We start from the raw sequence: 15,250 nt of genomic DNA on the forward strand, positions 1-15,250 counted from the left end.
ATCTATAACGTATGACATTATTCAATTATGTCCTGCAGATATGGAGATTCACACAGAATGAGTTTTGCGAGGTCCTCTCTCTCCCCCTCAGAAGTTTATTATTATCATTTTTAAGTGTACCAATGACCTCATTAACCAAGAGATTTAAGTGGATACTAAGGACTCGGGAGGTATTTAAAAATTAATGGGAAAATTAAAAACCAGTAATTTCAAGACATAATAACCCATAGTAAGACTGGGAATGTACTGGCTGTATTTTTAAGTCAATGTAATGGTATTGTCATAAAAAAGTAATCAATTCCTATGAAAATTGTAAACATTTTCTGGGTACATCCAGAAGTTTCATTTAATGAGTCCTGTAGATCTCAGCCCCAGTGAATGTTGGTGGTTTTATTCCAAAATTGTCACATTTCTCATTGTAGCTTATTGATTGATTGATCTATCTAGTGTGAATTATCACGTGGCTCCTAAGACTTGTTTGAGAAACACTTGCCACATTAAGAGCAATGTAAGTTTGGATATTTGTAAGAATCGTTTCCCACATTTAGAACAGCAATGCTGTGCTACCTCATTGTTATGTTTTTCATGACCTCTGATCTGAGAAGTGCATACAATGTTCAGGCTACCAATAGTTTTTCTCCCTAGTATAAATTATAATTTATTGTTGACCTGACACATTTGTAAGTATTTTTTTTTCCTTACATTCAATGAAGTTTCTCTCAGTAGTAAATTTCTCCAACTGAGTTTTAGGTGCCAACTATGAAAACAGGAGTAAGCCTCAATCTTTAATCTGGACATTTCTGTTTTACTACTATAATTGCTCTTCCCATAAATTCTATAAATCATATAAATAGTTTATTTGTGGGCATAGTACCCAAATTGTTCCTAATAATGCCTTCTTTTGCAGCTCAGACAGAGTGATAGCAATTGGTGGGGCATCAAATGCGCCTGGAAGTATCTGCTGATGAAACCTGTTGATCCCAATTCTACATTTGGCAAACTCCAGATTGCTTTCTCTCAGGGTTTATTTCTCCAAATGTTCTTGACGTCCTTACTATCAAGACAGAATGCAGTGAGCCTCTCTCTTTAGTCATGACAGGTCAGCTCTACTGCTTTGTTTCTCAGTTCCTAAAATGTGCAGTGAGGGCTTGGTGTAGCACCTGCATTGCTCCTAATAACACTTCCTTTTGCAGTTCTTATGGAGTCATGGCAATTGGTGGGATGTCAAGACGGGCATGTAAGCTTTTTATTGATGAGACCTGTTGATCCTAACACCACCGGCAAAATTTCAGATACTGTGTACCACACCTGGCTCATTGCAGATTCACTTCTCTCCATTGTGAATCTCCGAGTGCCTGTGCAGGGTGTTTATTTGTGAAAACCGCTTACCACATTCAGAACAGGAATACGGCTTCTCTCCAGTATGTATTCGTTTGTGCTTCTGAAGAGTGCTACTGTCAGTGAATCTCTTGCAACATTCAGAACAGCTGTACGGCTTTTCTCCAGTATGAATTCTCGTATGTCTTTGAAGACTGCTACTGTAAGAGAAATATTTACCACATTCTGAGCAACAGTATGGCCTTTCTCGAGTATGAAATCTTGTGTGGCTATGAACACTGCTGCTGTCAGAGAATCGTTTGCCACATTCAGTACAGCTATATGGCTTTTCTCCTGTATGAATCCGTGTGTGCCTCTGAAGGCTACTACCACAAGAGAAGTGTTTTCCACATTCAAAACAGCTAAACGGCTTTTCCCCCGTGTGACTTCTGGTGTGAATCTGAAGACTGCTTATCTGCGAGAATCGTTTGCCACATTCTGAACAAGAGTGAGGTTTTTCTCCAGTGTGAATTCTCATGTGGGTCTGTAGATTGCTTACTTGTAAAAACTGTTTGCCGCATTCTGTACAGTAATGAGGCTTCTCTCCACTGTGAATTCTTAAGTGTCGTTGAAGCCTATTTAAAAATAAGAATCCTTTACCACATTTAGAACAGCAATAAGGTTTTTCTCCCGTGTGAATTTTTACATAATCCTGAAGTCTGCTCTTATGAAAAACTTCTTTGCCGGTATCAGAACATCCATATGGCTTCTCTCCAATATGAATGTTTGCATGCCGCTGAAGAGCACTGTTACTGGGAAATCGTTTGCCACATTCTGTGCAGCAGTGGGTTTTTTCTCCAGTGTGAATTCTTTTGTGTCGCTTAAGACTGTCGCTGCGTGAATAGAGTTTACCACATTCAGAACAGGCATATGGCTTTCGTCTCGTAAGAATCAATTTATCTTTACAGCCAGGTTTCTTTTTTAAAGCTTTTCCACAATCTCGACTGGCATACAAACTCTCTTCATCTGTATTATGTACTTGTTGTTGCTCAGTATCCTTGGCCTTTGTATGTGTGATTCCGGTAGCAGGAAGAGAACAGCACTGCACAGAGGCTGGGGGCAAATTCTCTGATCCTCTTGTTGATTTCTTCACCTTCTCCTTGTCCTGTTTGTGATGCCATCTGCACTGAGGTGAGGGCTGAGTAAATGAAGATGGGAGCAAGCTGCCACTCTTTATGAAATCTAAAATTGAATAAGAGTTTAGTTAACTGTTTTTGAATGAATGCATTATTATAAACAGAGCAGTGGCAAACTAGTTGGTTGAACTATCTCACCCCCCTCTCCTCCACCCAGTTCCATTCTTTTTAGTTTCTGGTGAACTAAGTTATGGTGGATATACTTCTGTGGACACCTGATCTTATATAACAGGTAGTGCATTACCTTTGAGTTGTATGGTTTGATGTACATTTGATTAATTTAATCTTTGATTATGTTAATTTTTTTCAAGTTTCTCTCTTAGTTGCTGTGCCATGAAGAAGAGGCGAATCCTCAAAACACATACCCTTGAATCTCAGGAATTCAATCATATTTCTGATGTTACATGTTTGCAACCTTTATGATATAATTTCTATTAATGCGGACTGACTAGTTCAGGTGTGGCACATATGTTTTATGTTTGTGTGTTTGATAGGAGCCTTTCAGGTCACATTGATCTTGTGTGATATTCTGACTATCAACTCATGATTTTCATTGAAATGGATTTTATCCCCTACCCAAGTGTTTTTACATTGCCTTTGTAAATTCCATCCATCCATTATCCAACATGCTATATCCTAACTACAGGGTCACAGGGGTCTGCTAGAGCCAGTCCCAAAAACACAGGGCACAAGGCAGGAAGCAAATCCCGGGCAGAGCGCCAGCCTACTGCAGGCCTTTGTAAATTGAGTTACACGTATTAAATATATTTCGCAATCATTTCACTTAATTTTGTTGTTTGCTTATAACATTAGATAGATAGATAGATAGATAGATAGATAGATAGATAGATAGATAGATAGATAGATAGATAGATAGATAGATAGATAGATAGATAGATAGATAGATAGATAGATAGATGCACTATAAAATAACTATAAGATAGATAGATAGATAGATACACTATATAATAACAATATGATAGATAAATAGACAGATGTAAACAGCCATAAATACATGCTGAGTCATTAAACAGTCAAGACATTTTCTCTACTGAACATCTTATATAATAATTATTGTAAGGTCACTGGCCATTATTATTAGCACAGGAAAAAAAAGCAGAAGGAACATTTGGTGTGCATGTGGGTTGTTGGGCACATTTCTGCCTTAACTGCCTTTGTAACCATTTTTGAACGTTTAATCTGTGAAACATTCTAGAATATTGATTTGCAGTGTTTCAATGCCAAAGTCACAGGACTATGTAGAGAATATAACGTCCTGGGCAGTTTAGTTTTTTTTTTTTTTATGTTTAGCTAAACATTTTATTATTATTATTATTATTTGTTAGCTCAGCTATTGCTAGTCTTGAGGCACCAGAGCAGCTGGTCAAACGTGTATCCTGCTTTCATTTCCACCTTCTAAAGATGCTACACCAGGCCAGTGGCACAGTGGCAGTTGTTGCTGCCTCTCAGTAAGGAGATCATGGGTTTGCATCCTGGGTCTTCCCAGTGAGTAGTGAGAAAATTGCTAAATGTAAAGAGTCCTTATTATTAAGATATGTTCATCTGTAGCCTGTTGTTAGCCATCATGCACCTGAGCAGCTCGTCTTTAATATTCAATCAAAAGTGTATCCCGTTGGCATTGCCATCTACTGTACGTGCCAAGAGATCCACTCTTAGAATTTTTAAATATCTTCAATTTTCACTTTTTGTTTCACATTTAATCACATCACTTACTTATTCCCACATTCCTGGATGACTGACACTCCTCTTCTTTGCTCCCATTTCCTTCATCAATTTTCCCCTTAAAGTCACATAACTCAGATTCCAGTTCCATAGAATTCTTCCGGCTAGTCAGGTGTCTCATATTAGGGGCCCAGGGCTGTAAACTGGAATGACATTCTTCACGGATATCTCCCTTGAAAATATTCCCAGTTTCATGCGTTCGCAGTTCAGGACTACCTGCAAAATCTTGAGAATCCTCCACTTTGATCTCAACAGTCTCCCCCTTGCACTCCTCCTCTTTCAAACCCAATCTGTTTCCTTCCCAGGCCTCCAGCTTCACACACACATTCTTAGATGTGCCCCACTCACAGTCCTCTTTTTTAACGTGCGCCAGACTTTCTTCAATGCTTTCGTCTTTAGCAGAGGCCATTGCTCTGTGTGAACCTCTTCTCTCTCCCTCTCCCCTTAAGTGTCTTCTCACATAGACAACCCCAGCCTAGAGGCTAATAGAAACTACACTGCATGGTGGCCATGTGAACTGGGAAGGGGGCTCCAATTTATCTGTCAAAAGAAAATCGAGAGAAGCATTACATACAGTTACCATAAAAAACAAACACTTTTCTGGGTTACCTTCCAGGTTTAACAAAAACAGGAAAAAATAACAACTAAATTTTTATATAAGCAACTTTAAATGCTGTGACCTGCAGGTCCTCCACATGCCATCCTAAGACTCCCTCAGCATTTATCGAGCACATTTACTATGATATACAAAACCACGGGCACACAAAGCACAAAAACATTGAAACTGTATGCTTTGTTTCCCCCTTTAGAGTCTTTTCCCATTGGCAGCACAGGTCTATTCAAGGCCATGGTGAAACCTAAATTTGGGCCTCCATTTCAATGAGGTACAGTAGGACAGACTGGCATTACCCAGTTTAGTTTGCGTCTGCAATGGAAGCAGCTGCCAGACCCCCCTTTGTCTGACACTTAACTTCAGCTTCTTCTCACAGGGACCCTTCTATGGGACCTAATCTGATCAGAACGTTCAATCACCGACATGCAGGTGACCTCCAGAGATTGCCTCCATGATGCACCATTGGGCTTAAGACCCCTGAAAAAAAATTGAAAACCTCCACTCCTTCCTTCCTTTATAGCTCATTGTACATCCTAACTCTGTGCTGAAACAAATTATGGCCATTAGAAAGGCCAAGTGACACTTCTACTGCTGAGGTCACAGCCAGAAGGGGGTCTTAGAATATTTGAGAAAAATAAAAGCCCATTAATGTGAACATCTTACAGACACTCATAGTGATGTACTGCCCTTCCATCCTTACCTCACGATGATTGACGCAATTATAAACCAATCAGAGTTGACTTAACAGAAAACATTTAAAAGAAAACTACAACAAATGGGTGGAGCACAATCAGAGTAGCTGTCCCATTGGTCACTTTTATGATATTCTGTTACTGTGCGGCAAAAGAGAAAAATAATAGATTTTCCCTCCCACTGCCACCTTATTCCAATGACCGGTCCCCCACCTCACACCATCAACATCTCCTACCAGGTCAACTGGAATGGCCACCTCTGACCATCAGCATGGACTCTCCATAACTGAAGACCAAGTAAGGAGACAACTGAGGAAGACACACACAGGAAAAGCTGCAGACCCAGATGAAGTCAGCGCCCGAGTTCTTAAGACCTGAGGTGACCAACTTTATGGTGTCCTCGGTCACCTGCTCAGTGTGTCCCCAAGGCTCCAAAAGGTGCAAAACATCCTACATTGTTACTGCTCGAAAGAAGGCAGGCGCCTATTCACATAATGACTACAGGGCAGTGGCACTTATGTCTCACATCATGGAGACCTTTGAGAGGCTGGTCCTGGACTATAGGAGTCCTCTTGTGGTAGACCACCTGGTCCCACTACAGTCTGCCTATTGGACAAAAATTGAATTGGAGGATGCAATTATCTGTCTGCACCACAAGGTTGACAGCACTGTGAGGATTATTTTTCTCAGTTTCTCCATGGCTTCAGTACCATCCAGTCATCCCTGTTAAGGGGTAAATTCAGACCATTCATGCAGGTGGATGAGCCTGTGATGTCCTGATGATGGACAATCTGTGAGGCAGACCACTGTTTATGAGGCTCATGGACTGTGTGAGCAACACTGGAGCAATACCAGGAATAGGCCAGGATCCTTCTCCCTTCTTTCTGTACACCTCAGACTACAAATATAACAGCAGGTCAGGTGACAAGCAGAAATGCTCAGATGATTCTGCACTTAGGGGGTGCTGTACTGATAAGGGGGATGAGACAGAGGAGAGGAGGCAGGTGGAGAACTCTGTGTCTTGGTACAAAGAGAACTGTCAGCAGCTTAACATCACTTATTGACTTTCACAGCATCAAAAAGCCTCAATGTCCGATCACTCTCCAGGAAGTGAATGCAGAGGTGGTCCACTCCTACAAGTACTTGGGGGTCCACATCAACAACAGGTCAGACTGGTCTTAAAACACAGAGGAACTAGAGAAGAAAGGAAGGAGCAAACTCTTTTCTGTAGGAGACTTCACTCCTTCAATGTAAGTAGTGACATCCTTCACATCTTCTACAACTCTGTGATGGCCAGTTTGGTGGGCTGGGCTGGTGACATCACTTCAAGAGAAGCCCACCGAGTGAATGAGCTGATTAAAAGGGCAGGCTCAGTTATGAGACACACTCTGGACTCCCTGGAGGTCGTAGTGAAGAAGAGAATGAAAGCAAAACTGAGTGTCATTATGAACAACGCTGCACATCCTCTCTGTGACACAACAACACTGAGGACTTTCAGACAGTGAATCAATTCAGCAGAAGTGTGTCAAGAAACACGACTGGGGGTCCTTTATACCAAAAGCAATACATTTGCATAGTGGTGTAACAAGAATGTAAGTTTAATGTCACTGTGCTCTGTACAAGAAGTTATTTTATAAATTAACTCACATGTGTAGGCCAATGTTAGAACAGAGGGCAGCATTTTGAAACTGCTAGTCTGGCATTTGAAGAGTAAAGGGGACAACTGCGAAAATAGGCATTGTACTATTCCTGTATGTTAGAGATGAAATTGAATCCTCTCCTTGTTTGGAAACCAAGGAAGGGCCTACACATGGAGAAGACATTATATAAACACTTGGACAGCAGCCAAACACTTCGAGGCCAATGGACAGATGAATGGGTGATATCGTCATTCGTCCAGAAAACCCTTCCAGTGCAGCGATGAAAAAATGACAGACTGTATAGACCAAGATCCCACCTTGGTATTGTCTTGTTATTATGGCTTCCCATCGGTAATGCTGCGTAAATTGTCAGTAAAGAAAGCTGTTATTTTCTCTTATGTGATTTTTACTGCCGCATCACTATGGGAGGGATATCGTCTTTTAATATCATATCTCTGTATTATTTGGTTACTTAAAACGCCACAATTACAAAAGAACTTATTCCAATTAGGGAGCTATATCGCCCCCTAAAGGAAACAAGTGGGGCTGCCAAGTTAGATCTTTTCTTACTTTTTAGTCATTCTGGTGTGTGTTCAGAGCATACTGTGTGTCTATCTATCTATCTATCTATCTATCTATGTTGGATGCTCCAACAATGATGGATGGATTAAAAGGCAGAAGTCTACATGACCATCATCATCATCAAGCCCTTCCGTGAGAATCCTAAATCCAAAGAGGACTGTTTCATTTATGTTAGGTAGAATGCCCAGAGGGGACTGGATGGTCTCATGGTCTGGAATCCCTACAGATTTTTTTTTTCTCCATCCGTCTGGAGTTTTTTTGTTTTTTCTGTCCCCCCTGGCCATTGAACCTTACTCTTATTTGATGTTAATGTTGATTTATTTTGTTTTATAATTGTGTATTTCATTTTTCTATTCTTTAATATGTAAAGCACTTTGAGCTACTGTTTGTATGAAAATGTGCTATATAAATAAGTGTTGTTGTTGTTGTTGTTATCATATAGTGCCTTTCACATCTATCTATCATATACTGTAGTGCCTTTCACATCTATCTATTATATAGTGCCTTTTAAATCTATCTATCTATCTATCTATCTACCTATCATATAGTGCCTTTCACATCTATCTATCTTACTGAACAGTCAGCATGGGATAAGAAGATGGAGGTCGTGTTTTACAAACATGCTGGAATTCTACAAGGAAGCATCAAATGGATATGATCAGAGTGGAGCACATGATATTATTGATGTGGATTTTCAAAAAGCATTTAATGAAAGGGTGGGCATCAAACTAAAAGAAGTGGCAGTTCAGGGTGTGATGGGTGAAGAATTTGCTCAGTCACAGGAGGCAGAGAGTGTTCACTAATCTACACACTAATAACACACTAATCTACACTCCATGGGTGACAGCAGGGCCTTCAGCTGTATAGCGCCCAGACTTTGGAATGACCAACCGAAATTAATCAGATCAGCTGACTTCATGAATTCTTTTAAAAAACGACTCCAAACTCATCTGTTCAGGAAGGCTTTTAGCTCTACTTGACTTTATTACCCTTCTTTCAGTCTGCCTCTCTGTCAAGATGTTCATGTAACCCGTATGTGTGTGTGTGCGAGACCATCAATTATGTTGTCTGTTAGGCTTTTTATCTGAATTTACTATCTTAATCTTCTTTATTTATTTATCTGGTTTGTACAGTTCTATATACTGTATACCCTACCGTTCTTTCTTAAATTCTGTAAGTGCCTTGAGCATGGGAAAGGCGCTATATAAATAAAATGTATTATTATTATGATGCGAAGAACCAAATCAGAATTGGCTGATGTTAGGAATGGTGCCCAGCAGGGGGCAGTGCTGGGGCCATTGCTATTTTTAATATATAGAAATGATTAGCTGTCTGGTGTTCAAGACAAAAAGCAACCTGAAGCTTCCCTAACAGTTTTACGATATTGGTGAACTTGCAGAGGCGTCAGCTAAGTGGGCCAGGACAGGTGATATCTTGTCCAAGATGGACGTGTAGTCAGTCAAACGTATGGCAACTTGTTGTGTGAATGTACAACATGCATGTACCACAAAGCTGAGTTTGTCTGCTTGGGCTCAATGAGAAGTGAGGTGCATACCAAGAACTGAATAAATCTAAAAGTGCATACAGGTGCCATCTCACCAAGGGCAAGTCACACTTGTATAAGCTTCTACAACTTCTGTAGAATTCACACCAACTCCTGTGGCTGTGGTTCAGCATGAGCAGGGTGCTCCACACACACACACACATCTTTTGTAGTGAGAACTGAGGTGCACACATGTGCCATCTAGTGGCTTTGGTTAAACATGAGCAGAGTGGACTGTTCCACACCCAACCACACACACACACAGGTCTTTCATTTATACATGTCTAATTTGGAGTGGAATATAAATAACAAGCTAAAACAAGATAAATACCAAGATAGGTGGATTAGCAGATAATCTTGAATCCATTAAATCGTCACAGAGGGACTTGGACAGCAGACAGGCTTGGGCAGATGAAATTTAATGTCAGTAAATGTAAAGAATTACACATAGGAAGTAAAAATGTGAGGTCTGAATACACAATGGGATGTCTGAAAATCGTGAGTCCACCTTATGAGAAGGATTTAGGAGTCATAGTGGACTCAACACTATCATCTGCCAGACAGTGTTCAGAAGCCATTAAGAAGGCTAACAGAATGTCAGGTTATATAGCACCTTGACGTGTGGAGTACAAGTCACAGGAGGTTCTGCTCAAGCTTTATAACACACTGGTGAGGCCTCATCTGGAGTCCTGGGTGCAGTTTGGGTCTACAAAAAGGACAAAACAGTTTTAGAAAAGGTCCAGAGAAGAGCGACTAGGCTGATTCAGGGCTACAGGGGATGAGCCTTTACAGTTTAAGTAAGGAGGAGGCCTGACTGAAGTGTTTGAAATGATGAAGGGAATTAGTCCAGTGGATCGAGATGGCGTCTTTAAAATGAGTTCATGAAGAACACGGGGACACAGTCAGAAATTTCACACAAACATCAGGAAGTTTTTCTTTACACAGAGAACCACAGACACTTGGAATAAGTGACCAAGTAGTGTGGTAGACAGGAGGACTTTAGGGACTTTCAAAACTTGACTTGATGTTACTTTGGAGGAATTCAGTGTCTAGGAGTGGCAGGCTTTGTTGGGCTGAATGGCCTGTTCTCCTTCAGATTATTCTAAAGTTCTAATATAAGTGTGCCCACCAGTGCTTAATGTGGATGCACATTAACATTTGTTCTCTAGGGCAGTTGGGTGGGCACTGTTAAAGTTCAAACAGCATTGGCACAGCAAACTGGTGTTACCCTGTGGAGACACTGGATGAGGTGCCATTTCAAGCACTGGTGCTCACCTTTGCGAGGGACTGGTGCCCCATTCAGTTATTGGGCCTGTTTCTTGCTGGCATCAGCTCCTATATCTCCATAAATCTGCTTAGGATATGTGGGGATACAAAATGGATGGATGGAAGGACATCCATCTTCTGTTCTTCTTATATTGTGAATAATTTGCATCATTTGGTTTACTGCAGTAAGCGCCACAGGCTGATCTGTCGAAAAACAGTCTGAACCAAAACCAGAGTTAAAGTTGGGTTTTGTGGACTTTGGCCAGTTTATGAACTCCGTTTGTAAGTTGTAGAGATCTTGCAGTTGCATTTTGTTTATAGCCATTGTAGTGGTTTTTGTGTTTGGTATTACACAGTAGCTCCAAAGAACAAACTCAAAAAATCCAAGTAAATTTGTTTTCGAAACTTTATTACAGTGCAGAAAGTCCGAAACAAGGAAATGTTCTGGGCGCTGGTGTCTTCTATTTCCACCCTGAATTATGTAATAAAAGTATAAAAGAGGATTCCTCATCCATCTGCTGACGCATTTCTGTTATTTGTGCCACTGCCAGAAAACTCTAAGCTGCTATTTCAAGGAATGATAAAGTGATACGCTGCTCGGTGAGGACATTCCACTTTTACATTAGATTAGGTTAGGGTTAGGAGTCAAGGCAGAATCTTCCACTATCTATGAAGCAATGGAAAGCTAAGCAAACTGTGGATCATCACAATACATATATTACTTTTAACTGAAAAGTCTTATGGATAAAGCTAGAATGGAGATTTATGGTTATCGATGACCTGTCCGAGTGACTTCCTGAATTTATCACCCACAAACGGCACTTAATGGAGGAAACAGCATCTTGGATTTGATGTACTGCGATGTGAACTCTTGTTGCCTTGACGTAACAAGATTTGCTCTTTCTCCTTGTTAAGGGGTATTATATCAAGATAATGGAGTTAATGCTCAGAAGAGGTGCGGTGCTGTGTCCTCTCTGATAACCAAACGTGATCAGCGATCATGGACAAACCTGCCTGCCAAAGTTGTGACTATTAGAATGCTTCTGAAGTTACAATCAAATAGCCGGTGACATTAAACCCATCGAGATAAAAGCGGGCGTCAATCTGTCACAAATCCTGTCTCGTCAAGTGCCCTTTCTTTCCCATTTTGAGCCACTGCCCATTTCAAGGTCTGTGCAGGTCATTGACTTCGACTACCGCTTTTGTGAAACTTCTAAACTTACACATTGAACTCGAACTGAATGTCAATCATAAGACAGGACGGGACGAGATGCGCGAACGGTTTACACCTCAGACTTTACATGCCAAAGAGGGAGCGCGCGAGGCACGGGCGCGGTGCTGTTTACCACCAACTCGGAATGACTTCAAAGACTGCGGCGTACCCCTGCTTCTTCTCTGTCTGTCTGTCTGTCTGTCTGTCTTTTACACTGCTACGACCCTCTCACCCCAACCCATCCCCAAAGGTTACCTTCTTATTCCTCTTGATCGCCGCACTCGCACTGTCCTTGTCTTTCTGTCTCCCCGAGGTTCCTGCACTGCTTCGCGCCGCTCTCACTCGGGATTATCTCTTCTCGCTCGAGGCTCCTGTGGCTCACCGACACGCCTCCTCCTCGCCGCTCCTTCTTTTCCTCTTCTCTATTCACTTCTGTCTCGGAAAATGCAGACACGGGTCTCGTGCGTCAGCTGGAACACTGCAGTCCGAGCCGAAATTAAACAAAGCGAAACAAAAAGAGTCATCAGCGAGCGACACGAGAGAAAGAAGTGGGTAAAGTTGTGCCAAATTGATGAACAGCGCCATCTACTGTCGAAGGTTTTTTTGGTGTTCTGAATCTCCATTCTCTGGAATATCGTAATCCATCTACAAATTAAAAAAGGAACACTTTTTAAGCACATCAGAACTCAATGGGAAAAAAAATCCTGCTGGCTATCTCTACTGCACTGGACTGATATGGTAATGTGTTAGGAATGAAAGGATGGAACATCGTGTGATGGAAATGAAAATGATCAACCTACAGAGGGCTGAATTCAAAGACACAAATGCAATTGCAGCAACTCCAAATCATACTCAGTACTTTGTTTCTTCCTGATACCTAATGGCAGTCAAGGTGCCGTTGTCTAGCCTGTAGAGGTCTGTGCGTCCCTCAATAGATATGCCTCTCCAGATATACCATCACTGAACCACCCCACTAAAGCGGTCATGCTGAATGATGTCACAGGCAGCATAACGTTCTCCACGGCTTCTCCAGACCCTTTCACGTCTGTCACATATGCTCAGGGTGAACCTGCTCTCATCTGTGAAAATCACAGGGCGCCCGCCAGTGGTGGACCTGTCAATTCTGCTATTCTATGGCAAATGCCAGTCGAGCTCCACGGTGCCCATTAAAGGACATTGGATTCTCAGGCCATCCTCACGAAGTCTGTTTCTGATTGTTTGGTCAGAGACATTCACACCAGTCTTCTGCCTGCCTGCTGGAGGCCATTTTGTAGGCTCTGGCAGTGCTCATCCTGTTCATCCTTGCCCAAAGGAGCAGATAGCGGTGGGTCTTGTTGATGGGTTAAGGACCTTCTACGACCTGTCCAGCTCTCCTGTCTGTCTCCTAGAATTTTCTCCATGCCCTTGAGACTGTGCTGGGAGACACAACAGACCTTCTGGCAATGGGAGCCATGTATTGATGTGCCTGCCATCCTGGAGAAATTGGACTACCTGTGCCACCAAACTCTGTAGGGTCCAGGTATGGCCTCATGCTACCAGTAGTGACACTGACCAGTGACAAATGCAAAACGAGTGACAAAACAGATGAGGAGGGAAAAATGTCAGTGGCCTCCCTCCAGCTGTGAAACCATTCATTCCTGTTTTGGGGGTCGTCTCATTGTTGAATCTCTAGTGCCCCTCTTGTTCATTTCATGAACACCAAAGCAGCTGAAACTGATGAACAAGCCTCTCTGCTACTGAACTGACCAGATCAGTTGCCCAGAAGTGTCATTGACTTGATGCTACACTCTCATTCAGAAGTGGGCCTTTCATGTTTTGGAGCAGTTTATATATTACAGTGACGGACGGCACTGACATCCCAGAAGGCTCTGTGGCGCTGCAAGTAAAATTAAACTGTTCGTTAGGATTTATTTAATGTTGGATTATAACTTTTGGCAACATAAGTGTTTTATTAAAGTTTAAAGGGATTTTGGAGTTTCCCTGCAACCACTGACTGATGCTGCCTGGTGTATGAGTATGAGATGGGATTTGGTTGATTATTGCTGTTTTATACCAGTCGTGTTACTTGAATATGCAACTCTACCAGTACTAAAAGAAATACATGTTTATTTATTGATGGAGTGTGTCTGTTTGCCACAATATGGATAGATGTGCAAGGCATTACATGATAGATAGATAGATAGATAGATAGATAGATAGATAGATAGATAGATAGATAGATAGATAGATAGATAGATAGATAGATAGATGTGAATGGCACTATATGATAGATAGATAGATAGATAGATAGATAGATGTGAAAGGCACTATATGATAGATAGATAGATAGATAGATAGATAGATAGATAGATAGATAGATAGATAGATAGATGTGCAAGGCATTACATGATAGATAGATAGATAGATAGATAGATAGATAGATAGATAGATAGATAGATGCCCTATGTCTGTTATATTGTATCTCTGACATATATCTGTTTGTTTGTCTATCTGTCTACAGAAATAAATGCTATGCTTATAATCATTACCGTAATATTTAGGACTGGAAAATTTAGTTCAGGAGTGCAGAGTCAGGACCTATCCGGGCAGATTAGGCTCTGTTATAAAAAATAAAATAAAATATAACTGGACTTGTAAACAGCAATACTTCCACAATTGGCGACATTTGTCCTGAAGTACTATACATGGTGGTCCAGATCTAATTATGCAATTTTCATTACGCTGTAACTTATTAAGTTTATTTCATAGAGAATTCACATCTGAATGGAGGACAAGTGAGACATTACATGGAAAATCAGTGAATTAATTCAACTTAAGTCCATTTTCATTTATTACAAGATATTTCAAACAATCCTTTTGTTTTGTATTGCTTTCCTGTATTGCATTAAAAGTTGCATAATTGGATCTGGACCACACTATAGATATGCCCAGACAGCAATAAATCATAGACATAGAATTACTAGACTCCACATGACCAGCAGCATTGTACATCAACGTCGCCGCCATATTGTGAGTGGCACTGCTGTGGAGTGAAGTAATGAATAATGTGCTGCTTGGGATTGGACAAACCGCTGTACCTTTCAAACCAGATCCCAGGGGATTACTATTCATAGGTAAGGCTGAATAATTGTTTTGGTTATATTTGGCCATTAGAAAATCCTGTTTTATAATCTTAGCACTCAAGGTCACCTTACAATAAAATTAAACAACATTAGTAAAATTAAAACAAGAGAATGATAAATCAAAAAGCAATAATTAGCAAACAAACAAAGATAACTGGCAGTAACCGTACAAAATTCACAATTGGTATGCCAGTTTGAAAAGATACGTTTTTGAAGGCAGTTTTAAAATGTGTTATTGAATCGAGCTGACGTATTTGAGAGGGAAGAGAATTCCCGAGTTGAGGAACACAATGAGAGACGCTTGAGCTCCCATAGCACAGAAT

The 15,250-nt window shown here is 41.0% G+C and overlaps 1 protein-coding gene across 1 annotated transcript in view; it reads right to left on the bottom strand.

Moving 5' to 3' along the window:
- Window positions 1-231: 231 nt before the first annotated feature.
- The window catches only part of LOC120528148 (zinc finger protein 721-like), a 90,872-nt gene continuing 75,853 nt past the window's right edge, over window positions 232-15,250 (bottom strand). The window contains exon 5 of the mRNA XM_039752209.1: window positions 232-1,875. Coding sequence (XP_039608143.1) covers window positions 1,325-1,875 — 551 coding nt within the window. The 3' untranslated portion in view covers window positions 232-1,324. The remainder of the gene's footprint in view (window positions 1,876-15,250) is intronic.

Source organism: Polypterus senegalus, chromosome 4 (genome assembly GCF_016835505.1).
Source record: "Polypterus senegalus isolate Bchr_013 chromosome 4, ASM1683550v1, whole genome shotgun sequence".
Lineage (NCBI taxonomy): Eukaryota > Metazoa > Chordata > Cladistia > Polypteriformes > Polypteridae > Polypterus > Polypterus senegalus.